The sequence below is a fragment of the Mauremys mutica genome, chromosome 3, assembly GCF_020497125.1.
Source record: "Mauremys mutica isolate MM-2020 ecotype Southern chromosome 3, ASM2049712v1, whole genome shotgun sequence".
Taxonomy (NCBI): Eukaryota; Metazoa; Chordata; order Testudines; family Geoemydidae; genus Mauremys; species Mauremys mutica.
The window spans coordinates 154,730,748-154,755,718 of NC_059074.1; the positions used below are offsets into that span (position 1 = coordinate 154,730,748).

Below are 24,971 nucleotides of genomic sequence, written 5' to 3' on the forward strand. Positions count from 1 at the left end.
CTGAGATTCTATGATTCTATGATTTTGGCAGCACAGAGCCAGGCAGGCCACTTTGTGTCTGGCAACTGCCGGTTTGTAAATAGTGCCCTCGCATTGGGTGGAGCAGGGCCACCCCGCCATGCCATGCCCCTTTGCCTCTGACTGGCCCCTGACTCCGGGGACTGACCTTCCCACGCCATGCTCCATTGCCTCCATGGGGGCCCACAAATATGTTTGGCACTGGGCCCACAAAAGGTTAATCTGGCCCTGGGAGTAAAGTTGTCCAAGACAACATACAGTAACGTGTTGAATTCATCTCCAACTACTATATCCAATGATTTTTCCTTCTTTAGTTTTTGAAAGCCCCTATCAAGTATGTTGACTTCCCCAGCCTTGGTCTGCAGTTAACAGTCCACAGATTTTGGATGAGACTTGTGCTTCTAAATAACTCAGGGCCAGATTTGTAAGTGCCTAAAGATAGAGACAGGCACCTAATAGGATTTCCCAAGCATCTAGGCACTAAACTCCCTTTTGAAAAATCCCACGAGGCACTTATCTGCATGTTTAGGTGCCTAAATACATTTAAAAACTGGCCCTTAGATATTTTTGAAAAGCCTACTCTTAAGACCCTCTTGGAGGAAAATGTTGTTCTCTGGAGATTTTCTTTAGTATCCACTCTCATGCCACTATTGTGAGACTAAAACAAATAATTTAAATTGACATTAGTCAAACTAAGATTTTTTTTTAAACTTCAATTACATTCTCTATTAAGCACCTCATTTCTTCCCAGACTGCATATATTTATGCAGTTCAGACAATTCTCCTGCTGATAACGTCTTTTAATCCTAAAGTTAATATTATTGCCTTTTCTCTATACTTTCAGATAATTCGCCTCTTTAATGAGGAAATGGAATCAGCAAGGTCTAGTGTTCATTTTTTGTTTTTTTTTTACAATCTACTTTCTAATCATGTATTTTGTCAATTCCTTCGTCACACTACAGAGATAATAAATGTAACAAATCGATGGACATGCACAACACACGGTAGCAGCAAGGATAGAACTCAAGTCTTTCCATTGCAAATGTGTTGGCTCTATCTCTAGAGTTAGAGGATAACATTTTTAGCAATATAAAGGTTATGCTTAAGGTTACAATTTAGTCACGGAGGTTGTGGAAGTCATGGAATCCATGACTTCCAGTGACCTCCGTGACTTCAGCCTGCAGTGGTTGGGATCTGCAGGGTCCCCCACCACCTACGGGCACAGGGAACTGCGGGGTATCCACACTGCCTCTGACAGCCTCTGGAGCTCCAAGCCGCTGCAGGGTGCCCCCAAGCTTCCATCCACCACAGGTGGCAGAAGCCCCTGGAACTGCCAGTGGTGGGGGAACCCCAAGAGCTCCCAGCCGTGCCCCTAGCTACTGCAGGCAGCTCCCAGCCCCTGTGCAGCTACCCACTTCAGACAGTGTGGGGACCTGCAGATCCCCATTTTGTCACGGATATTGTTAGTAAAAGTCACAGACAGGTCATCGCTTCCGTTAATTTTTCTTTTTTACACAGATCCTGTCGGTGACTTTTATTAAAAATATCCATGCCAAAATCTTAGCCTTAGTTATGATATAGTAGAGCAGATTTGATTCCACCCAGCAGGGGATGCTGTTGCACATACATGCTACCCAGTTTTTACAACACTGCCACCAAACTTTCTTAATTTCCTGACATTGTTTTCCATTCTTCAGGATTTACTAAAAATCTATAAAGTGTAAGAGTCTTTTCAGTTTTGTGCCAGCTCACAAAAAGACATGAGAAAAGCCAAACAGCTTTGATTTAATGTTAGCCCTGCCTATGATTTAATATTAGCCTGCCTATGCCAACACAAATGAAAGGAGAGAGATTTAAAAACGTGACTTTTTCCATCAATCTAAACTATTTATCATTACTAACATTTATGTATGCTCCACCACCATAGTTTCTGGGGGCACCATATTTATTTGGAATACCAAATACATTTGTAATTTGTACTATGGCATCTCCAAAAGCCCCAACCAGAATCAAGGTCCCATTGTGCGAAGTGCTGTACAAAAACATTGCACGATTCCTGCTCTTTAGCATTTACAGTCTAAGGCTCCAATCATAAAAGGCACATACATAAGTATTAACTGTACACATAAATAGTCCATTGAACTTTAATGGGATTTCTCACATGTGTGAAGTTACCCTCCTGTCTAAACGCTCCCAGGCTCAGTGCCTAATTTGAGACAAAATGCAAGATATAAGCACAGGAAACAATAGGTGGAAGGAGGACATGGATGACACTATTACACTGTTATTACTATTACACCACCACACAACAAAAACACTAACCCAGGAGCTATCCTTGCAACAAAGCCCATTGCCAACTCTGTCCACATATCTATTCAGGGGACCTAATCACATGAGCCACACTATCAGAGGCTCATTCACCTGCACAATTTGTTTCTTCCACAACATCTACCAATGTGGTATATGTCATCATGTGCCAGCAATGCCCCTCTGCCATGTACATTGGCCAAACCGGACAGTCTCTACGTAAAAGAATAAATGGACACAAATCAGATGTCAAGAATTATAACATTCAAAAACTGGTTGGAGAACACTTCAACCTCCCTGGTCACTCAATTACAGACCTAACAATTGCAATATTACAACAAAAAAAACTTTAGAAACAGATTCCAATGAGACTGCTGAATTGGAATTAATTTGCAAATTAGACACCATTAAGTTAGGCTTGAATAAAGACTGGGAGTGGATGGGTCATTACACAAAGTAAAACTATTTCCCCCTACGGTTCCTCACACCTTCTTGTCAACTGCCGGAAATGGGCCATGTTGATTACCACTACAAAAAGTTTTTTTTCTCTCCTGCTGGTAATAGCTCACCTTAACTGATCACTCTCATCATAGTGTGTATGGTAACACTCATTGTTTCATGGTGTGTGAGAGTGTGTGTGTGTGTGTGTGTGTGTGTCTTCCTACTGTATTTTCCACTGCATGCATCCGATGAAGTGGGTTTTAGCCCACGAAAGCTTATGCTCAAATAAATGTGTTAGTCTCTAAGGTGCCACAAGTACTCCTGTTCTTTTTGCAGATACAGAGTAACACAGCTGCTACTCTGAAAACTATTACATATTTATTTCGTGTATCTTGCATATTTTGTATATCATCATCTGCCTTTTCCATTCCCCACTTCCCAGCATTTACATTATAAATCTCCCTTTATAAGCATGCATAGCTTGGCCAACAACTGTAAAGAGCTGACCCATGACAAACTCATCATGAAATGAAAAAAAACTTTGGCTTTCTAATGTTAGAAGGTCAAAACTGACCCCCTTGGGTGGCCCAGGCCAGAAAGAATGCATGGAAAGGACAGCCATTAAATTAACTGGTTCATGCCCCCTCACTCATCTTCTCTTTCATACTATCAAGACATCACCACCTGCCTCCACTGTGCTAGTGATGCCACCCTTCATCTCTCATTTGTTACAATTTTCAAACAAGGGCCTTCGTGTTTTCTCTCATACCACCCCTCAAGCACGAAAGCGGCTCCCTGTAAATATCCGCAAAGCCACTTCATTGTCCTCCTTCAAACTCTCCCCTACTGGGATGCCTACAAAAACTTGACAGCAGCTGGTCTGCTGACACCTCTGCTTATGCTATTCAGTTTTATCTCATTCTTTCCTTTTGCTCCCCATTTGTCTGTAATCACCTGTTGCCTTCTGTTTTATAGTTAGACTGTAAGTGCCTCAGGACAGAAACTGCCTTTGTTTTGTGTTTGTAAAGCACCTAATACAGTGAAACCCTGGTCTATGACTGGGGTATCAAGCACTCCAGTAATACAACTCAACAATAAACAAATATCTCCTCAGTAGTGTGCCCCCTCATGGGAATTAAAGCTGCCTGTCTGCAATGGGAACCCAGAGGAAGGGCTGGGAATGTCAAGGACACCTGTCTTTCCTCATGTTGAATCCCATGGGGCACAGGGAGGTGTGTAACATATACCTCCTTGGATCAGCCTGGCTGAATGCAGCTCAGAACAACATTTAAAATAGATAGTTTTGCATAGGAAGATGCAATATTTGACTCATATACACCTTTAAAGAAGTGTCTGATTTGATTAAGCATTCATATCTATTTAGGGGACTTGTACACGCATTATCACGATAGTATCCGACCACTTCACAAGCTTTAAATGAATTTATTCTCACAACACCCTCTTGCCCTAGGGAAGTACTAACTTTTCTGCAGGTTAAGAAATGAGGGGCATAGGGATTAAGTGATTTGCTAAAGGTCACAAAGGAAGACAGTGGTATTGAAATTAAAACCAAGAGTATTGAGGAAATTGAAAACAAATCTCCCAAGTCCCAGGCCTAATCACAGGACCATTCTTCCTCTCAAACGAAGTTAATGATCAGTCCACAATGTAGAGTAAATGATTTTCATATATACTATATGTAAGCTCATTTACAAGCTGTTCTTGAGTTGTAAGTAACCTTCTTTGGTAGCTGCTGCAGGACTATACCACATATACAAGCATAGAATCCGTTCCTTCCACAAATTGCTTCCTTCCACAAATACAAATTACTGGTCAATTTTTAATGCACCCACACAGGTCTTTCACCTCCCTTTTCTGATCTTTGTCTTATGTTTAAATCCTACACAATGCTGTGTGTGTGTTTAGCAGTGTAGGAAAAGAACTCATTGCTTTTGGAGTTTATTTGATTAAATAAGCCATCATTTCCCTTTTTCAAATAAACACACGCTGTAGAAGTAATTAAATTTAGTAGAACCTACAGAGATTTTTTTTCCAAGCTCCCCTTCCACCTCCTCCCCCAGCCACTCCCCAAATAAGACTAGAAGGTGACAATTGTGCATACTCAGTAGTTTTTTTGCAATGAGATTTTCACAAAGATTTATATCCATAGGTATGTGTTTATGCAGTAGCTATATGAACACTATGGATCATAAATGTTCTAAAGGAGATGCTAAGTCCAGTAAATCACAAAGCCTCTTTTAAAATATAGCATAGAAGTTGAAGGCTCACTACATCTTCCAGTTTCTTGAATGCCCAGACAGTTTATAATAAATCTGTTACATCAGTATACTTTTAAATGGAAAATAAATTAACCTTGGTTGCTTAAAATCAAAGGTAAACACCCACCTGTTTAAGATTTTGGTTGTAGCCATCAATGTGCGTATCACAACTTGCTGGCTATATAAGGAAATGCCAACTTACCAAATCTGGCTAAGAAAGATAAAGCAAGTCACTACCTGATTGAGAAGGTAGGAAATTGTAACTGAGACATGATGTTAAGACCTTGTGTATACGTTTTATATTTGAACAGTACCTAGCAAATGGGGCTCTGGTCCATGACTGGGGCTCCTAGGTGCTACGATAATACAAATAAATACATAGCAGATAGATGTCTTCTGTCCATCTCAAAAGTTAATGGTGAAAATGCCAAAGCAGTTTTGTTACTATGTGTCATGCTGCAGCATCACAAGTTACTAAAAAGTCCAGTTCTTGCATGGCAGTCCTTGTCACAGATGGTGCAAGCATAACCCACAGGGCCAGAAGATGAATCTGGTGCACTACTGCTGCTAGGACACCTGCTGTAATTTCCTCTTTGTTCTTTTCATTTTTCTCTTTCTCAACCACCTCTCTTCAGCCTCTTTGACTCTTTCCAGCCCTTGTATAGCACAGCCCTCCAGCACCACCCTCCAGTGTAGCCTGTTGCTAGCTGACTCTTTGGAGCTTGTAATGTTGATGTTGGAAGTTTTCAAATCCCTCTTGCAAACGTCTTTGAACCTGAGCCTACAACAGCCCAGTGGCCTTAGAGCAGCCACATATTCTCCATGCAGTAGGTCCTTTAGAATGAGTCCATCATCCATCCAGTACAGATAACTAAACCAATGAAGATATTTGTGTTTAAGAACAGTAATCAGGATTGGCAATTTTGCTGTCTCAAATACTATGCTATCAGGAACTTCAGTTTCTTACTTGATATTTAAAATATGAAGAAGACAGTGGGTGTGGAAGGCATTTAGCCTTCTCTCATGCCTGCTGTACAGCAGTGTGCTCAGGACCATACTGAAGTGTTCTCAGGACACATGTCTGGTAAACTCATATTTTCATGTTTAATGCCAATTTCCTGTTATCTCTCATGTGCTTGGTCAAATGACTGAATGTGGTGGCTGCCTTCCTGAAATGAGCATAAGCTTTTCACCTAGAGATAGGTTAACCAATATAGTTGATTCAAAACAGAATTTGTGCATAACTTGTAGCACACTGCCAACTATTAAAACTTCTAGTACAGTCAACATATGTTTGCTATAATCATTGTCTTCTTTAGACTGATAGTTTGTAATGAAACTGGACTAACTAACACAAAGTTATTGCTAAGCTTCTGGAGCTCCTCTCAACTATGTGTGATGAACAGAAATAAATAATAAAAATAATTAGGGATTTGCACTGGTATAACTATATCTATGTTAGTTATGTTGGTGTAAGTTTTCCAATATGAATGACAACTACCTCCATTTTAGTTATGCTGGTGAAAGTTTTCAATTATACAAAAAAGCCTAGTAAAAACAAAATATAAACCAAATCTCAAGAAGAACACCTTAATAGTGAGATCTACTGGAAAATATCCTTCAGTATGACAGCTCACCTTCCTTCACTATCCAGGACACACACACACACACACACACACAATGAGGCAGCTGGTGTAAGGGAAACCAGAGTTGACTCTTTGGAAAGAACAAGGAATTTATTTATATAAATAAGTTTGTATGTTCCAACTCCCCCCCAAGAAAGGTTTTTTTTCCCCCATCTCCTCTCTTTCTGACTTTCAGGATCATAGCCCCTCCCCCCCCCCTTGGCCCACCATGATTTGAAATGGTATTATCAATGATTGATTTATCCCTTCTCTGACTAAGTGTGAATCCCACCCACACTCAGCCCTATGCTTATGGCAAACATATCAACTGGGTATTTAACTAGCTGTCCCATATGCCGTATTTTCAGATATAGGCATCTAAATCAAAAATCTTGCCTATGCTGGCAAAAATTTGACTAATTCATGTCCAATACCCAACAGCGTGGCTCTACCAGTTGTAGCAATGGCAGAAGCTAGAGAGTGGACAGGGATCAAACATTCTTACCATGGTAAGTTTCTTTTTAAATAAATACTATATTGACAGTTATTCATTGGGGAAGAGAGATCATTTAAATTGTATAGTGGAGAAACGCTCTGCTGAGTGAGATCTGGGACCTCCATTAACACCCACTAACCTCTATACACTCAGTATTTAAGGCCTATAAAGCTTTTAATTCATGACAGGGAACTGAACAATTAAGTTTTCATTTACTAATCTCAGAGAAAAAGCAAGTTCCTAAAGCTTTCCCAGTTCTTTTTAGGTATAGATGGCATGCGACAGACAGTTTTAGGATTCTGGGAGCCTCCTATAAGGTTAGTCTTGAATCCCATTTTAAGCCTATCTACCCCAGAAGAATAATCACCCAATGATTCTTCAGTCATGTTGTCACAGTGCAGGGAGATGGCAGGTTAAGACAGTGGTGGGTGACAATGAGCTGTGTAGTGGGGCTAGGGTGAAAGAACTCACATGGTTACTGCCCATTTGCTGGGAAAATGCTAGACTTTGTTCTTCATGGCTGTCAATCTGACAGCTTGTAGGAGCACTAGATTTAAATTAACTCCACAGCTTCCAGGAAAAAGCAGCATTGGTTGTAAGACAGTCCCAGGGAAATTAGGTCTGTCCCACAAATATGTTGGCTGGAGGGGTTTGCCATCCATCCCAAAGTCCCATCTTCACATCCTGGGGAGGGCTTGTATTGCAAATGTCTTGCAAAAGTTAGCATTGTCTTGGGATATGTCTGCACTGCAATTAAAAAACGGTGGCTGGTCCATGCCAGCTGACTTAGGCTCATGGGGCTGTTTAATGGCAGTGTAGGTACTCCAGCTTGGCCTGGAGCCCAGGCTCCATACCCTGAGACCCTCCCAGTCACAGAACTTGGGCTGCAGCCTGAGCCCAAAGGTCTACACAGCAATTAGTCTCCTAGCTTGAGCCCCACGTGGCTGAGTCAGCTAGAATGGGCCAGCTGTAGGTGTCTAACTGCAGGGTAGACATACCCTTAGAGTCCTGGGAAGGCCATCCCATAAATGAAAGATACTCAAAAAACAGAGTAAAGGTGAGCTTCTCTAACTCCCTTCTCCTTCCTAGCCTGCAGCACCATAGTTGTGTGGCTGTAATATCGGTAGTGTAGACATAACCACAGTCACAGGTGGGGCTGGGCCCTACTCTCCATAAAGGGCCAGCTATCCACCCTCCCAACCTCCCTTGCCATTTTTAAAATGGGAGAAACACTTATCCCCTACATCAATGATTTGAACACACTCTGAACATGTTAAGTGCTAGATCTAAAATACCATATGAGCTTAGAATAATAAAATCCATGTGTTCTACAAAGACGCTGTAAACTGCTGGCAATAAAATTCAGAAGTCCTGACTTTAAGCCTGTGCACTAATCACTAGGACGTGTTGCCTCTATCTTTGGAGAAATACAGATAGAGAACTCAACTCAGCCAAAAGCCTTTAAATTAATCCAGCAGTGACAAATAACATCTCAGTGCCCACTTCTTAGATTAAACAACACAGCCACTCATTTGTCTGTTACACGGATCTCTAAACTGACAGCAGTCACTTTATGTCTTCCCTATTCCTTTCTGTGCACTGGAGACTCAGTCACCAAAATCTGTGACAACTACTTTGTTCATTCAAAATCAGGCTACAAAGAAAAGGAGCCAGGATTCCTTCATCAATTAGTTATAAGCACAGTCTGTCAAGACATCTCATGGGGGAATGAAACCGCCAACACAGACTTCATTTCCGTTCCTCCAGCCATAAGAAATTGACAGATTAGGTGGGTCCAGCCAGGGGTGAGCTGCAGACGGTTCGCAACGGTTCACGCGAACCGTTTGCTAAAATTAGACGCCGGACAGAGAACCAGATGCTAAAGTTCTCTGTCCGGCGTCTAATTTTAGCAAACGGTTCACGCAAACCGTTGCGAATTCTGCCTCCACCTCCTGCCATGAAGCTCCTCCTTGCTTCTCCTCCCCCACGGCTTCCCGCGAATCAGCTGTTCGCGCGGGAAGCCTGGGAGGGCTGAGAAGCAAGCAGGCTTCCCCGGCCCAGGAAGACGACGCTGAGGTAGGAAACGGGGGGGGGGGGGGCGACGTGTGCCCTGGCCGGTCCCTGGCCGCGGCCTGTCCCCGCCTCCCCGGCCGCGACCCTGCCCGGCCACCCGTCCCCGGGTCCCCGCCCGACCCTCCCTGGCCGCGTCCCCCCCCCCCCCCCGCGTTCCTGGCCGCGACCCTGCCCGGCCCCCCCGGCCCCGGGTCCCCGCCCGACACTCACCGGCTGCGGCACGGCCCCACGTCCCCCCCCCCGTCCCCGGCCGCGACCCTCCCCGGCCCCGCGTCCCCGACTCCCCCCCGAACCCCTCCCCGGCCGTACCCTCCCCGGGTCCCCGCCCGACCCTCCCTGGCCGCGCCCCGCCCCCCCCCGCGTTCCTGGCCCCGCGTTCCCGGCCGCGACCCTGCCCGGCCCCCCCGTCCCCGGGTCCCCGCCCGACCCTCACTGGCTGCGGCACGGCCCCGCGTCCCCGACCCCCCCCCCCGAACTCCTCCCCGGCCACCCGGCTCCGGCCGCAACCCCCCCGGCCCTGCCGTGCCCCCACCTACCGGGGTGCTCGGCTCTGGACACGGCCCCCCACCTCCAGCCCGGCCTGGCCCCGTGGCTCCAGCTGCCCCTGCTGTTTTGCCAGGGGGCCGGGCTCTGGCAGCGCGGGTCTGGGCGTGGCGGCGGCCCCAGCTGCCCGGCTCCAGCTCTGGCCGCAGCCCTACCTGGCTCCGGCCGCTGGGCTCCCGCCGCATCCTCCGGCTCCGGCCGCGCGACTCCTGTCCCGGCCCAGCCACGTCCAGGCAGCGCGGTAAGGGGGCAGGGAGGGGGTGTTGGAGAGAGGGTAGGGGAGTTTGGGGGTGGGGGGGTCAGAGGGCAGGGAACAGGGGGATTGAATGGGGGCAAGGGTCCCTGGGAGCAGTCAGGAAAGAGCAGGGTTGGATGAGGTGGTGGGGGCACTCAGGGACAGAGAGAAGGGGTAGTTGTATGGGGTAGGGATTCTGGGGGGCCATTGAGAATGAGAGGAGGGGTTGGGTGGGGCGGCAAGGGGCAGTCAGGGGACAGGGAAGGGGGGGATGGGTCAGGGGTCTCGGAGTGTGTGTGTCAAGGAACATGAGGGGTTGGATGGGGCACGACCCCCCCCCCCGGAGGGGGGGGAAGGAGGGAACCCGTTGTTAAAATTTTGGAGGGAGGAGGGAACCGGTTGTTAAAAATTTGGCAGCTCATCACTGGGTCCAGCTATAGTGCATGTGCTCAGAGATGGAAATATTTGTCCCCCAAATTTCTCATGCACACAAGACAAACATCTCTATGAAAGGGAATTTCTACTGCATGTTCTGTACAAATGTCTAAAGAACTGATTCTAAAGAGGATTGTTAGGAAACTCACATTCCAGTTGACTCAACATAGTAGCAGGATGTGAACTGTCATATTTTGACAAGCCTTAAAAGGGGATTCATTGCCAAAATATATATATTAGGGTGGTCTCTAGGGAAAATAAATACCAGAAGAAGAAAAAGGCAATTTGTTGTCTTACTGTATAGTATTTCATACTTGTTACAGTCATTGCATAAATTGCATATTGCCATTGGAGTATTGTCTGCAGGTGAAGGAGAAAAAAGGGACAAGGAGAGCAAGATTGTTTTCCTGGATTTTGGTCCCCCTATCCCAAGCAAAAGGAATGTCTAATCCCTGTTTGTGACCAAAGAGCCTCTTACTGACAACTGGCAAGAGGGTGCAGAGGGGTTACCAGAATCTCCTGATTCTGGTATATACAAAAAGGGTCTCATCCAGGCTTGGTTGAAAACACTGAAGAGAATGTTGAGTAAGATAAACTTATTTAGATAAGAGTAACTTGTTAGTTAAGTTTGGTCTCTAGAAAGCATATTTGATTTTGTTCTATATGTAATATTTGTTTCCAATATTCTTCCTCTCTATCACTTGAATCTATTCTTTAATAATAGATTTATTTATAGTGAAAACAAGATTTAGTATAAGTGCAGTGGTATTAAGCAAAGTGCTGGTCCTGAGTTGAATCTTACAAGCTGCTTTGTACCTTTGGGAACAGCAGATCTGGTAATACTGTGAGTGTTCAGTGAATAAGGAGCTGGACACTGCACGGAGTTCTCTGAGTATTTTTATTTGGTATGTGCCCATTGCCACCTGTACAGAGAGAGCGAGGCCTGCAAGGGCTTGGAAGACAGTGCTTGTGCTGCCAGAGGCTAGTGGTTTCAGGGAGCTGATCACAGCAGGCTCAGACAAGGTTGCACGTTAGGGACAGGTGGTAGTGAGGTGGCAGCCAACCTTCATACCCCTGGGGAACTTAATATGCTACACGACATATGCTTAGGAATGCTTGCTGACCCCATATTCTTCAGTCCCTGCCATGTGGGAGGGAGAGAGAGCATCTTGACAAGGAGAAAGAATAAAGGAAAGCCTAAAAATATAGATGCTTAAAATTTCTTCCTGTCCCTTAAACCAGTACTTCTCAAGCTATCTGATGTGGGGGACCGGCAATTTTTTTTCCAATGTGCCAGGGACTGGTGCCATATTATTATCCTAGTCAACGCTCTTATGAGGAAACTCGCCGCGGACCGGCAGCCGATGGCTCGCCAACCACCACTTTGAGAAGCACTGCCTAAAACAAAATTGGGCTCCTATTTAAAAAAACAAAAAAACAAAAACTTGCTTCTCAGTAGGACAGGTGAAATTTTGTATCTCCAGGATGGTAGGTAAATAAATCACTGCTCAGGTAGAGCAGCAGATCTGGAAAGCTGCTAGCACTGATGAGACACAGTGGGAAGAGTATTGTAAAAGCTTCCTATTGAAGTAACCTCTCCAACAGCCTGAGCGGATGACTACCTCTAGGGACAGTTGTATGTAATTTCACAAATGTGATGAAACATTTGCTTGCAAGAACCGTTGCAGCCAATTCAGCAGTATTTTTTTTTATTTTTATTTATTTTGAGGGGAGTTTAGTTTAGTTTTGTTTAGGTTTTTGTTTTTGTTTTTTTTTGGTCATTATGTCAATACTGAGGACTTGGGGTAACTTCCAAAGGAGACAATAGAGTTGAGGGCAAGAGGGCAAGAGGGACCTGGTGATACTCAACTTTTCTTTTACATTTTTTAAAAATCTCTTCAAGCTTGGATAGATGGTTGGATAGGCTCTGTCAAAATGGAGATTTCACTGAGAACATTACCTCACATCTGGCCTCAGTGATACTTTGCCATTTCAGAGAGCAAAGGAACTGGGACTGTGAAGAGCTGAGTTCTGTTCCCATCTTTGATAATGATTTCCTTTGTGACTTGGGGCCTTTTAGATAGCTGGGGGTGGGCGTGTGCCATAACACGGAATACCAAAGGCTCTCTCTCCCTCTGGCAGGGAGGAACTATGCCAAAGTCTCCAGCCAGGGACATTAAGATGAACAATAAATAGGGCCCTGACTAGGCTGCTTTCAGTCCCTTTACACCTCAATTCCTCTTGATTTGTTCCTCAGAGGCTGGTGTAGGGGCTCTACTTCACACAGAAACATGCACCACTCAGTCCCCAGGATATAGTGTTCCTGGGATACAGGGGTGTGGCCAAAGCAAACTGTCCTATAGGTATTCCAGGTTGCTGAATAGTGCCTTTGGGTCCACTGCAGTCCAGGTGTAAGTTAAAGCAGACCCATAGGCCAGAGCAACCGCTGGAAATCCCAGAACCCCCCAGGTGCAATGGTGACAAAAAGCAATCAGCCCCTCTTCAAGACACCTCCCACTCTTCTGAACCGCACATCCTGAAAGTGATAGGAAATACTTGACCCAAATTCAGAACTATCAGTAAACTAGTTGAGGGTTTTAAAAGCTTTGAAAATATAAAGCATTATAGATGTAAGCAGAGTCTGAATGAGCTCTCCCCTGACATCTAGTAGTGAGTGGCGGAAAAGGAATTCAGGAGCTGATCTCGTTTGCATGGACACACCCACCCTGCCAGGGTGCTTAGCATGATGGGATTGCTTGCCCAAATGATCACTTGTGGCTGATGTTGGATCCCCTTGTTATTGGGGCAGGAGTAATAAAGGGTTGTTATCCTTGTTGTGTGAACCAAGTGCAGCAGAACTATACCTGGCATACCTAGATAGAGGGACTTGCCCTCAACTGAATAGCACTCGCTAGGCAGGGGACATGGATTCCAAAGGCCAATCAGTTGAGGGGGTGGGGAGGACAGGTATTTGTACCTGGTGGTGTGGGCCCTGTTTAAGGGTTCTAGACACCGTTTGTAAAAGAGCTAATTTAGACTCAATTGAGAGTCTTGTTACATGCTACAGAGCTGAAATCACTGATACTTAAGTCCAACTATTAGATCTACTTTGGGACAGTGTCTCTATTGCAAGAGCCTGCCCACTAACAGCTGAAATCACTGACAACTGTGTTAAGTGGTGGGCCCTGAAAACATCTTGGAAAGTGGCCATCCAGGCAGCTGGTGGAGAGGCATGATCAGCAGCGCGGCTGGCGGAGAGGCACAGCCAGTGGCCAGCAGGGCAGCTGGTGGGGAGGCACACGGCCAGCAGGGTGGCTGGCAGAGAGGGCCAGAGCAGACTGGCAATTGTCTGGCAGGGCAATATGTGTAATGTGCCTCCTTGCCCCCCCCTTCTACCCAGGGTGGGAGGTGAGCTGTGCAGATGAACCTCTGAACTCTGGGGTTGCACTGGCCAAGGACAGCAACTGTGAGGGGGGTGGGATGGGCAAGTTAAAAGGACTTTTGGGTTGCTGGACTTAAGAACCTGAGGGGAAAAAGGACACTGCCCAACTTACTTGCTCATGGTTTATGTTTATGAACCCTAGTTGTGGGGTTTTCCCAAATTAATGCTGACTTACTTCTCTCCTTTTATTAAAAGGTTTTGCTACACTCAAACTCTGTGCTTGTGAGAGGGTGTATTGCCTCTTAGAGGTGCCCAGGGAGTGGTGTGTAATTGTCCCAGGTCACTGGGTTGGGGCTCAAAAAGGAAACCCTAGATATTGAGCCTAGCCCTTGTTGCTGTTGGCTCCACCTGGCAGAAGGGTTACATACAAAAATATTGTGCTCTGCCAATTCTGGAGCACTGAGTAGGGATCATCTTTGTGTAACATATACAATCGATTTCCTGCCATTCATTGCAGAATGGTGGGTTGGGCATTGATAGAACTTCATCCAGACAGATTATATAATCAGCCAAAAGCCACTGTAAGTCATTTTAAACTTAGATACAGTACATTTATCTACATGTGATTCCATTAGATGGAACCAATCCACATGATTTTAGGTTCTTAGAACAAACCCTTCTCTTGGAATGATATTTCTGAGAAATTTAAAGCGGTTAGGATGAAGTAATAAAGGATAAATGAGAAATCTTCCTTGAAGCTTCTGTGAAAGCCACGGGGGGGGGGGGGATTTGCTACTGTCCCTTCTAAAATGAAATTGGTGCGTCCTCATCAGTCACGCAGCTACAACAGCTAGAAGCAGATATTGTATGCCAGTACAAATAATATATATTGCGCAGCATAAAAGGCTGCAACATAAATTTGAAGATATATGGAACTCCTTCATATAGGTAGGTCAAACTTTTCCCTCAAGCAGATAATTACAGGCTTGGGGTGAGTAAATCTTATTAGCCTCTCTCCACCTTATCTCTTCTCATGAGAAACTGGTGGTGGATATATCCTCCTTCAGTCCTTTTACTGAATTGCATGCTGGATATATCTTTAATCCGTCCTTCTCTGACCAGGAAAACACTGGCATATCATTCTACTGTATGAATGTGGTTTTACATTATCATTAATTAGATCATATCAGAGAATAGTCTGAACCATAATCCCAGTTCTGTTCCACTCTCATCCTACCCCAGTGAAGGTGATGTAACAAACCCAAATTTTGCAAATGGTCCCTATCTTTATAGTAGGCCAAACACATTCTCAGCTCCAAACACACTTTGAGGCATTTGAAATCCAAGATACATGTTTAGCAGCTTGAGCCCAACCATAAAGGTAAGTCAATTAAAAGTGTAGTGGTTGTGACCAGCAATCTGATCTGCTAGTGTGGATCCTTCAGTTCATACAGAGCCTCTCTAATAGCAGGGGGAACATGGCTATTTTAACATGAACCGTCTTACTTTAAATGTTTTGAACTACTAACATACCGATACAGTATTTATGTAAAGTTGCATGGGAATAGAGAATAAGCCTACTTACCATGTTGTCCTCTGTGAGGGAAGAAAGGGGAAGAGTCTTTCATGACCCAAGTTAAATTCCAGGCAGAGAAATCAGGGGGGAGAGAAGGAATATTTGTGGGAGATTCCAAAGTGCTCATACCTTTAAATAAAAGAAAAGAATAAATGCAAATAAATATAATATAAACAACAGGCTGAAGTATCCTAAAGTGCTTTACAGACTATATGTAATAAGTGCTGAAATGCAGTCACCTCTTGGGTACAGCACAGAATCAGTTTAACAGCACATTGCCGTACTAAACAGCTGTTTATGACAGGACATAAAGAATATCATATCCACTGGAAACTGAAAATTCAATTATATACAGTTATGTTTCAATCCAAGGCAGATTCATAGTAGGATTTAATAGTTTCAGTGGCTGAAAGGACGTCTTTTACCCATCAACGTGCACAGGGAGAATCAGGATAAATTGTTTGTTTTACATATGAAAAACGAGTATTGTTGTTCAGCAGAATTGTCAACACTACCCCTCTGTGTTTCCAAGCTTTGCTTTGACCTCAGAGTGCTTTAAGCTTTGCGTGTGTGTGTTTGTTTTTTGCACCTGGAATCCTGCACATAAAGCAGGTGAATTCATGCTCTGCTGAGTTTTTGCTGCATAAATTAAAATGTTTGAAACAAGCCTTTAGGGATTTAGACTGTTACAATGAACTAGAATGGGTTACGATGGTCAATTTTATCCATATCCACTCTGCAAGACCAGGATGACTCTACGCATGTGTGAACTGGTGCCTGAATTATAAGGCAAGCCTGACAGGTGCAATAGAATTCCAGGGGTATGGAAATGTGGTCAATTCACGGGATTCAGAGTTTCCCTGTCACAATTTTTATTTGCAAGAACTTGATTCTGATCTCACTCATACTGGTATAAATTGGGAGTAACAATGGCATAAACAAGAGGGGAATCAAGTGCTAATCTTTCATATAAAGACACAATGTATACTAACTAACTCTACTGATTGCAACAATAACCTTTAGGATATAAACTGGCTTCAACACAGTATTGTTTTGTCACTCATCCTGGAATTGTAGACAAAAGTTTAGTTTCCTTGATGGCTGAAATATATCTTGACCCTTTGCGAATTTATGGTAAAATAACTGAATACTATATATTATTGGGTGGAGTTTAGTAACATAGATATTGCCAGAGTGGATCAGACCCATGGACCATCAAGTCTAGTATCCCATATTTAACTGTAAATAAACGAGTAATCTCCCTACATACAAACTTAATACACAACTATGCAATGACTTAGCTGGGGGCAAGGGGGCTTGTGTCTATTTAACCTCAAGCGGTTAGTGGTTGACTTATGCCCTTCATTGAGACTTGATCATGGTGGTAATGTTAGATTTCAGGGATTTCATTACAACAGTCCTGTTTGTTGCCAGGGTCTGACTATTTCAACAATTTTACTGTCGTTAGACTAGTATTACTGAATTTAAAAGTATAACATACAGTAAATCCTCGCTTAACGTTGTAGTTATGTTCCTGAAAAATGTGACTTTATGTGAAATGATGTTAAGCGAATCCAATTTCCCCATAAGAATTAATGTAAATGGGGAGGGGCGATTTTTTTCACCAGACTCTCTCTCTCTCTCTATATATATATATATACACACACACAAACACACACACACAATTTTTAAATAAACAATTTAATACTGCACACAGCAATGATGATTGTGAAGCTTGGTTGAGGTGGTGAAGTCAGAGGGTGGGCTATTTCCCAGGGAATGCCTTAGTTCATCATTTAGCCAGTAACACTCGGCTGAGCCCTCAAGAGTTAACACATTGTTATTAATGTAGCCTCACACTCTACAAGGCAGCACAAATGGAGGGAGGGGAGACAGCATGGCAGACAGAGATAGAGACACACCCTGTGAGTGAGAGAGAGATGTGCATTGCCCCTTTAAGTACACTGACCCCACTCTAAGTACACTGCCTTTTTAAGTAGATCAGCAAGTTGAGACAGCCGCTGCTGCCAGAAAGCTCCCTTCTGTGTCCCCCCACCCCCATGGAGATGGGCTAAGGGGGGGGGACACCCTGACATTAACACCCCTTTCCACCCCCTTGCACAGCAAGCAGGAGGCTCCCAGGAGCATCTCCAAGGCAGAGGACAGGAGCAGCACATGGCAATTGGGGGAGGGACAACTGAACTGCTGGCAATTGATAGCCTGCTGGGCAGCAAGGAGCTGATGGGGGGCTGCCTGTCCACCCTGGTTCCAAGCCCCCACCAGCTAGTTCCACTAGCTGCTGTTTCTGCAAGCCGTGTACAAAGCAGGCGGCTGCTAAACAACATTATAAGGAGCATTGCATAAATTTAAATGAGCATGTTCTCTAATTGATCAGCAGTGTAACACAAAACAACATTAGCCAAGAGGAGTTTACATGAGGAGTTACCGTATTGAACAAATGAAGTTCTTGAAGTGGCTGACTCCACTAAACAAACAGCCAAACAAATAAATGTAATAAGGGTGTGTCACTTGATTTGGGACTGGGTGATCAATGGCAATACTCCCCGTCACATAATAAGATAAGCATCCATCGATGCTACAGAATGTGGAGAGATTCAGCATCCTACTTCCAAACCATCTGCTTCATAAAGGACAAGATCTTTGAGGTCTCGATCTCTAAAAGCCCTAAATGAGCACAATTTTAGTATACATGTTCATGGTAGATAGCTAGAACCTTGGTTGTGAACCCCTCTGAATTCTCAAAAAGGTCAGATGTCGATCTGAAATTTGTAGCAGGCCTCCATCTCTCTCTCTCTGACACCCACCCCCTTACAGTGAAGGTCACTCAACTGCATTTCCTACCAGCAGAGTTAAGTCACTGTTAACACCCAGACCAACCTCATTTGGCATACTATACCTTACCAACCCAAAATCCTAACACCCAAACATTCTCCCAGACTGCCCACCTTCACAGCCACCTCCCTGTCAGTTATAACCCACCATTGCACATATCCCCTTCTTCAGCTTCATGCCACTCTAACTCCAACCTCACCTAGATTGAAATATATCTTACTAATGCACTTGCTTTTACTGCAAAAGTATGTAATGAGTTTTTTCCTATCCAAATTCTGGAGTCAGAATTAAAGTGGTCTCCGAGCAGGACTAGATGACACTGTAGTAAAAATACCTGAGCCCTGCCTACACTAGCTCTTCTGCTATTGCTAACACCGAAGAGAGTTACGCCAATGGTAGTACAATTCAGGATTTTATAAAAATTTATAGTGTAGACGCAGCCTGGAGATTCAGTTCAATTGATCTTACCTAATGATGTTTTTGCTTCCCTGTACTCTTTATAATCCTGAAACTTTATCTCACGGTCTTTGCTTGGATTATTGGCCTTAGTACAAATGCAAGAAGATTCTATCAGAAGTTATGAATCCTTCCCAATTAAGTCATCTTCAGAGAAAGATGATGGTTAAAAAGGTTTTTGCATAGACAAGAGGCCAGGCTCCTCAATGAGGAATTAATTATTTGATTTCAGGTAAGAGTCACAGGTCAAGAGAAAGAAAGACATTTCCTCTTCCACTTTATTGTAGCTCCAAGGTATTTCATGTCTTGAAAGGTAATTACAATAAGATCTACAAATCAAATAAACAAATTCCTCACTCTTTTATGAATCTCTCAAGAATAATCCACACATTATTTTGCTGTCATTTTACAGAATAAAATGTTTTTGCTTCCTTAAGGGAGCAAAATCTGAGCTGGAATCTTCCTCTAACTCTTACAGAACATGCCAACTATACTTTCTGGTTCCTTGTGCCATGGTGCTTTATCACTTTTCTATGGCAGCAGCGCTAACCTTTTAAATAAATAAATGAATTAGCAACCGGAAGCTGACAGCTCCATTTTTAGTAGCCAGAAGCTTGGCAAGATATAATAAACTATAGAGAGGAGGCACATTTCAGTACAGAGGTTTAAACATTCAAATCCTTCGTTTGCATCTTTGGCTATCTTTAACATGTCTGCCTAAAGGAGCTTTCAGGGCCAAATTCTGACTTTGGACACTTGAAGGGAATTCAAATTCCTTTCAGCTAACCGAGAGTTTGGATTAAAAAAGGTCATAGTTTACATTTGCTGAAGTCAGGACTTGATCATATAAGTCCACATGCAATGATATGTACATTATATTTTAAACATACATATATACAGAGAGTGAGACAGTGGTTCAAAATTATTCATTCAATGCTTTTTTTATGAAAAATGGCTTTAATATAAATATTCTATTTTTCCAGTTCAATAAAATGAAAACTTAAAACTTTGTTTTCCATTTTTGTTTTTCTTCCTTTTTTAAGGGGGAAGGGATAGCTCAGTGGTTTGAGCATTGGCCTGTTAAACCCAGGGTTGTGAGTTCAATTCTTGAGGGGCCCACTTAGGGATCTGGGCCAAAAATTGGTCCTGCTAGTGAAGGCAGGGGGCTGGACTCAATAACCTTTCAAGGTCCCTTCCAGTTCTAGGAGATTGGTATATCTCCAATTATTATTATTATTTTATTTATTATTTAACACACATAAAACACACTCTCTCTCCCACCCACCACCCCAAATTTTAGAAATGAAAGGTGGGTGGACAAAACAAATAAATACATTTTTTTAAAATTGAGGGGAGTTGTCAAAGTTGGCAGGGGCGGATTTACCACAAAATGTACCATGCCCTGGCATGGGGCCACCCCAACAACAGGGGGCCCCAGGGCCAGGCACTCAGGCAGCCTGCTCCACAAGGGAGACTGCGGGGGCAGAAGATGTGGGGGGCAGGTGAGCAGGGAGGGAGGCTCACCTGCAGCCTCAGGGGACCAGGCAGGAGCTACAGGCAGCAGCAAGTGTGAGCCAGATGATGCAGGAGGAGCACAGGGTAGCCACACAGCTGGCCCGAGAGAAGCGTCGCTTTGAAGGGAAAACTTCTGCTTCTCTCCGGCTGCATGGCTGCCCCCTTCTTCTCCTGAGTCCTCTGGCCCATGTTCACGCCGCTTGTCACTGCCTGGCGCAGCCTACAGGGGGACGGAGGGGAGCCGGGGGATGGCACAGAGCTCCTGGGAAGTGGCAGGCTGGCTGGGGGATGAGGCTGGCTGCAGGAACTGGCATAGAGCCTGCAGGCAGTGGGGCCGGCCAAGGGAGGTGAGCAGAGATGAGCACACGGAGGCAGCAGGGTGCTCAGGTGGCCGCTGAGGGAACTGTGCCCTCACTCACCTTCCGGTGGGTGTTCAGCCCACGCAGGTCTCTGCCCACCTCTCCGGTCCAGCAAGCATGGGGCCAATGGGGTGCCCGAAGTTGTCTTTGGTGGCCATGGAGATCTTGGTGTCTCCTCTCCTGGCTCCTTCTCCAGCTCCATGGCAGCTCTGCTCATTTCGCTGGGCCTCCAGCCCTGTCCCTTCCACCTGAGGCCCCACCCCTTCTGGGGGCCCAGGGCCAGCCCCCCCCCCACCTTGCCCTTGGGCCTGGCAATTCCATCAGCAGCCCTGCTTGCACCCCTAGTTCCTGTGTCTATGGTCCCGGATGCCGCCCTGTGACCCGTGCCCAGGGCTATATTAACTTTTTGTGGGCCCCCCGGGGGAATGATTTTAAAAGGGGCCGGGGGTAAAAGCACAGCAGGGCAGAAGCTAGGGTTGGTCTCTGGAGCAAGGGAGGGGTCAGAGGTAAACTGCAAGCGCAGCAGGGCTGGAGAGGGGGAAAACAGGATCCCCCACCCCTGCCCACATAGAGCAGGTACCTACCTGGTTCTAGCCCATTCTCTTTGTCTCTCTCTGCACCGAGCTGCCCTTCCTCCCACAGCAGCAGGACAGGTTCTCTTCCAGCCCTCTGGGGTGGGAGTTGGGAGTGGGAGGAGCGGAGGCTAATGTGGTTACTCCTATAACCGGACATTTCGTTTCCAGTCAGCACTGCTAACCCACTCAGGTCCCATTTTCTACTGGAGTTTCCAGTCTAAAACTGGATACCTGGCAATAGGGCTGCCAGAAAAGCCTGAGCTGGGGAGAGGGGCAAGAAATCATTTTTAAAAGTAAGAGGGCTAAGCCTTAAAGGGGTAGGGGGGTAAGTGGTGGGTGGGCTAGAGAGTGGAGAGGAGCTAGTGGGCAGGGCCATGTGTGCTGTACTGCCCAGGTAGGTGGGAGATTGTGGGGATCAGCTGACACAGTATTCAGGGCCAGTGCAAGGATATTTTGCACCCTAGGCGAAACTTCCACCTTGCCCTCCCCCCCACCCCCCAAGCATCACTTATTATAAATTTTCAAAAATGAATACAGTGGAGTCGCATCTTACGCGGGGGTTAGGTTGTAAGGTCAGCGTGTAAGAGGAAAATCGTGTATAGTGAAAATTACCATAAACTACAGTATACACAGGAACAGGGGTCCTCAACCTACGGCACAGATGCCAAAGGTGGCACGCGAGCTGATTTTCTTTTTTTTAATTTTTTTAAAATGGCAGGCTGTGGGTCCCAGCCTCCACTGAGCGTACTGCCCGCCTGGGGTTCTGTTCACTGAGCTGCCAGCCGAGGTCCCAGCCAGTGACTCCGCTCAGCCTCCTGACATTCACCCAGGCCGGCAGGAGGCTGAGCGGGGCCGGTTGCCGAGACCCTGCCTGGCAAGGGCAGCCAGAACCCCAGATCGTCAGTGGGCTGAGCAGAGCCGGCGGCCAGGACCCCAGATAGGTCAGCAGGCTCAGCAGCAGCTGGGACCCGCAGCCTGCCATTAAAAAAAAAATAAAAAAAAAAATAATAAAATCGGCTTGTGTACCACCTTTGGCGTACGTGCCGTAGGTTGAGGACCCCTGTTCTAGTGTATACTGTACTTTATGGTAATTTTCACTATACACAATTTTCCTTTTATGCGGTGACTTTAGAACCTAACTCTCGTGTATGAGGTGACTCCACTGTAGTGTAAGAAAAAATTGCACTGCTTTTTGGCACCCCCAAATCTTGGCGCTAGGCAGTCGCCTAGTTTGCCTAGTGGTTACACTGGCCCTGACAGTATCCCCAGCCCAGGTGATGCGACAGCCAGTGGTGGATTTAGAGTTAGTGGGGCCCCCCGGCCCTGTGCTCAGCTTCATTTTTGGGGCTCCTCCTTGGGACCCAGCCAAGAAAAAGAACATTCTCTCTTATCTCCCCTTACCCCTGTTTTTCATTCTTTTTTTCTTCATCCTCCTCCTATAAGTAATAGCAAGTAAATGAAAATAAAGTGAGGTGCCTTGATTGTTCTTGTAGTCTAACTTATTTTTCTACAGACCACTTGAAAAATCACGGAGGGTCTTGACAGACCACTTAATGATCTTTCCAAATATTATTAAAAAAAAAAGTTTGGATGCAGGGTCTGGCCAGGAGCTAGGGTGAGGGAGGGGGCTCAGGGTTGGGGCAGGAGGTTGGCGTGTGGAGCGCTTACATGGGGCAGCTCCTGTTCATGGGCGCCAACTTATATGGGCTCTTGGAGCTAAAGCCCCAGGAATATTCATAATCAGGGGCTCTGCTCCACCAATATTTGGAAATATTAGATTTTTCCCCCTCCCCGGAGTTTCCCTGCCTGAATGTAAAGAGAGCGCACAGCATGTCTCTCTCACTCTCCTTTGCTGCTGCTGCCGCTGCCAGGAGCCTAAGGGCTGCAGCATTAGCATAAGAGGAATGTGTTAACTACTCCTGAAGCACTCAGGAGGGGGAGGGGAGTGGAGGGGGCCTCCCCTCCCCTGTCCTGCCCCTACCTGGAGGAGACACAAACGGGCCAGGAGACAGACAGACATTCACCTTAGCAGCTGTTGGGGCTTCCGTGAGTGTTTGACCCTATGATTTTTTATTATGTTTGAGTGTTTGACCCTATGATTCCCCTCCTGCCCCAGCCCCAGTCCCAGCCCCTACTCCTACCCCCAGTGAGGCACAGCAGGCTGCACAGGGGAGGCAGGAAGCCACATGTGAAGGTAATGCCCCCTCCCCCAGCACCCACCAACCCACCCGCCACAGGAGGGATGGGAGAGGGAGGCTTCCTAGACCTGAGCAGCTGGGGCTTGGGTGAATTTTATGACACCCTGCTCCCCCACCCCATAGCAAGCCACCACCCTGCCTACCCCACTTCTGCCCCATGCTGGGCAAGGGGCAGCCCCATCCCCCATCCACAGTGAAGTTATGGTGAGGGGCAGCAACGTGGAAGGCCACCTGTGCCCCCCCCCAGTACCCATCATAGGGGAGGGGAGTGAGCTTTCTGGACCTGAGAGGGGCTCTAGGAGCATGTGCAGAGTGTGTGTGCCGTGGGGGGCAGGAGGGGTCCCTCCCCTGGAGCTTACTGCTGCCAGTGGTGGTGATGGGGAGTCCTCTCTGGCCCTAGCCCTGGGGCAGCCTGTCTGCACCCCAAGTTCCTCATCCTCAGCCCTGCCTCACCCCAAAGCCTGCACCCCCAGCACCGAGCACGCTCCTGCACTGTGAACCCCTCATCCCCAGCCCCACCCCAGAACCCTCACCTGAGGGGAAAAACATGCAACTTAAATTTGGTGGTCAGTTTGGAGTATCATTGTATTTAGCACAATATTTGATTATTTTACACCCTTCAAAGTATGTAACTGGTCGTATACAGGTGTTTTCTCTGAATACTGTCTGTGTGCCTCAGTTTCCCCAATGCATTTCTTAAGGCTCTAGATGGTGGGATAAGGGGGTGTGATTGTTGTAAAGCCCTAGAGGGCCAGTGTGATGCCGTCTGCACAGAGAATGGCTGACACCCTGCCTCCAGGCAACTGATGGCCTGGGCCACTCTCCTGCAAGGTGCCAACTGAAGGTGTTGGAGAACAAAGAGATCAGGTGGCCTCCTAATGCTTGGAAAAGAGACAAAGGCCAGAGGAGGGAGTGTCAGTGCCTGTGCAGACTTCTGGGAAGCGCATGGTGTGGAAGGGGATGCTGGGATGCTTTGGAACAACTCCATACAAAGCCAGTCAGGACTCTGGGGGAGCCTCCTCTCTGAGCATACTGTCTCTAGGGCAAGAAGCTTACACCTTCCTGGGTCTGACCTCGGAGCATTCAGCATGCCCTTCCACACTGTGCACTTTCCGCAGCGAGTCTGCCCAGGCAGGTCCTGGGGCAACTAGAGGTCCCTGCACCCCAACTCCGCAGTCAGATGTGACTCTCAGCCAGACAGTAAAACAGAAGGTTTATTAGATGACAGGGATACAGTCTAAAACAGAGCTTGCAAGTACAGAAAACAGGACCTCTCAGTCAGGTCCATCTTGGGGGGTGGGGAGCCCAGACCCAAGTTCTGGGCCTCTCCCGATTTCCCCAGCCAGCTCCAAACTGACACTCCCTCATCTGGCCTTTGTGTCTCTTCCGGACAAGGAGGCCACCTGATCTCTTTGTCCCCAACACCGTCAGTTGGCACTTTGCAGGGGAAACTGAGGCACCCACACAGTATTCAGAGAAAACATTAAGAACATTCCCACTTTGTCACAACAGGTGCAACAAAATTTAATACCGTATATTAGGTATTAATAGGCAAGTGCTGTTTCTGACTTTCCACTTTTAATTGACCCTTGTAATCTTGTGGTG

At 46.0% G+C, this 24,971-nt stretch overlaps 1 protein-coding gene across 1 annotated transcript in view; it reads right to left on the reverse strand.

Annotated features, from left to right (window-relative positions):
* Positions 1–24,971, reverse strand: part of ALK (ALK receptor tyrosine kinase) — a 576,734-nt gene that overhangs the window by 424,434 nt on the left and 127,329 nt on the right. The window contains exon 2 of the mRNA XM_045010420.1: positions 15,420–15,539. Within this exon, the coding sequence (XP_044866355.1) occupies positions 15,420–15,537 (118 nt within the window). The 5' untranslated portion in view covers positions 15,538–15,539. The remainder of the gene's footprint in view (positions 1–15,419; positions 15,540–24,971) is intronic.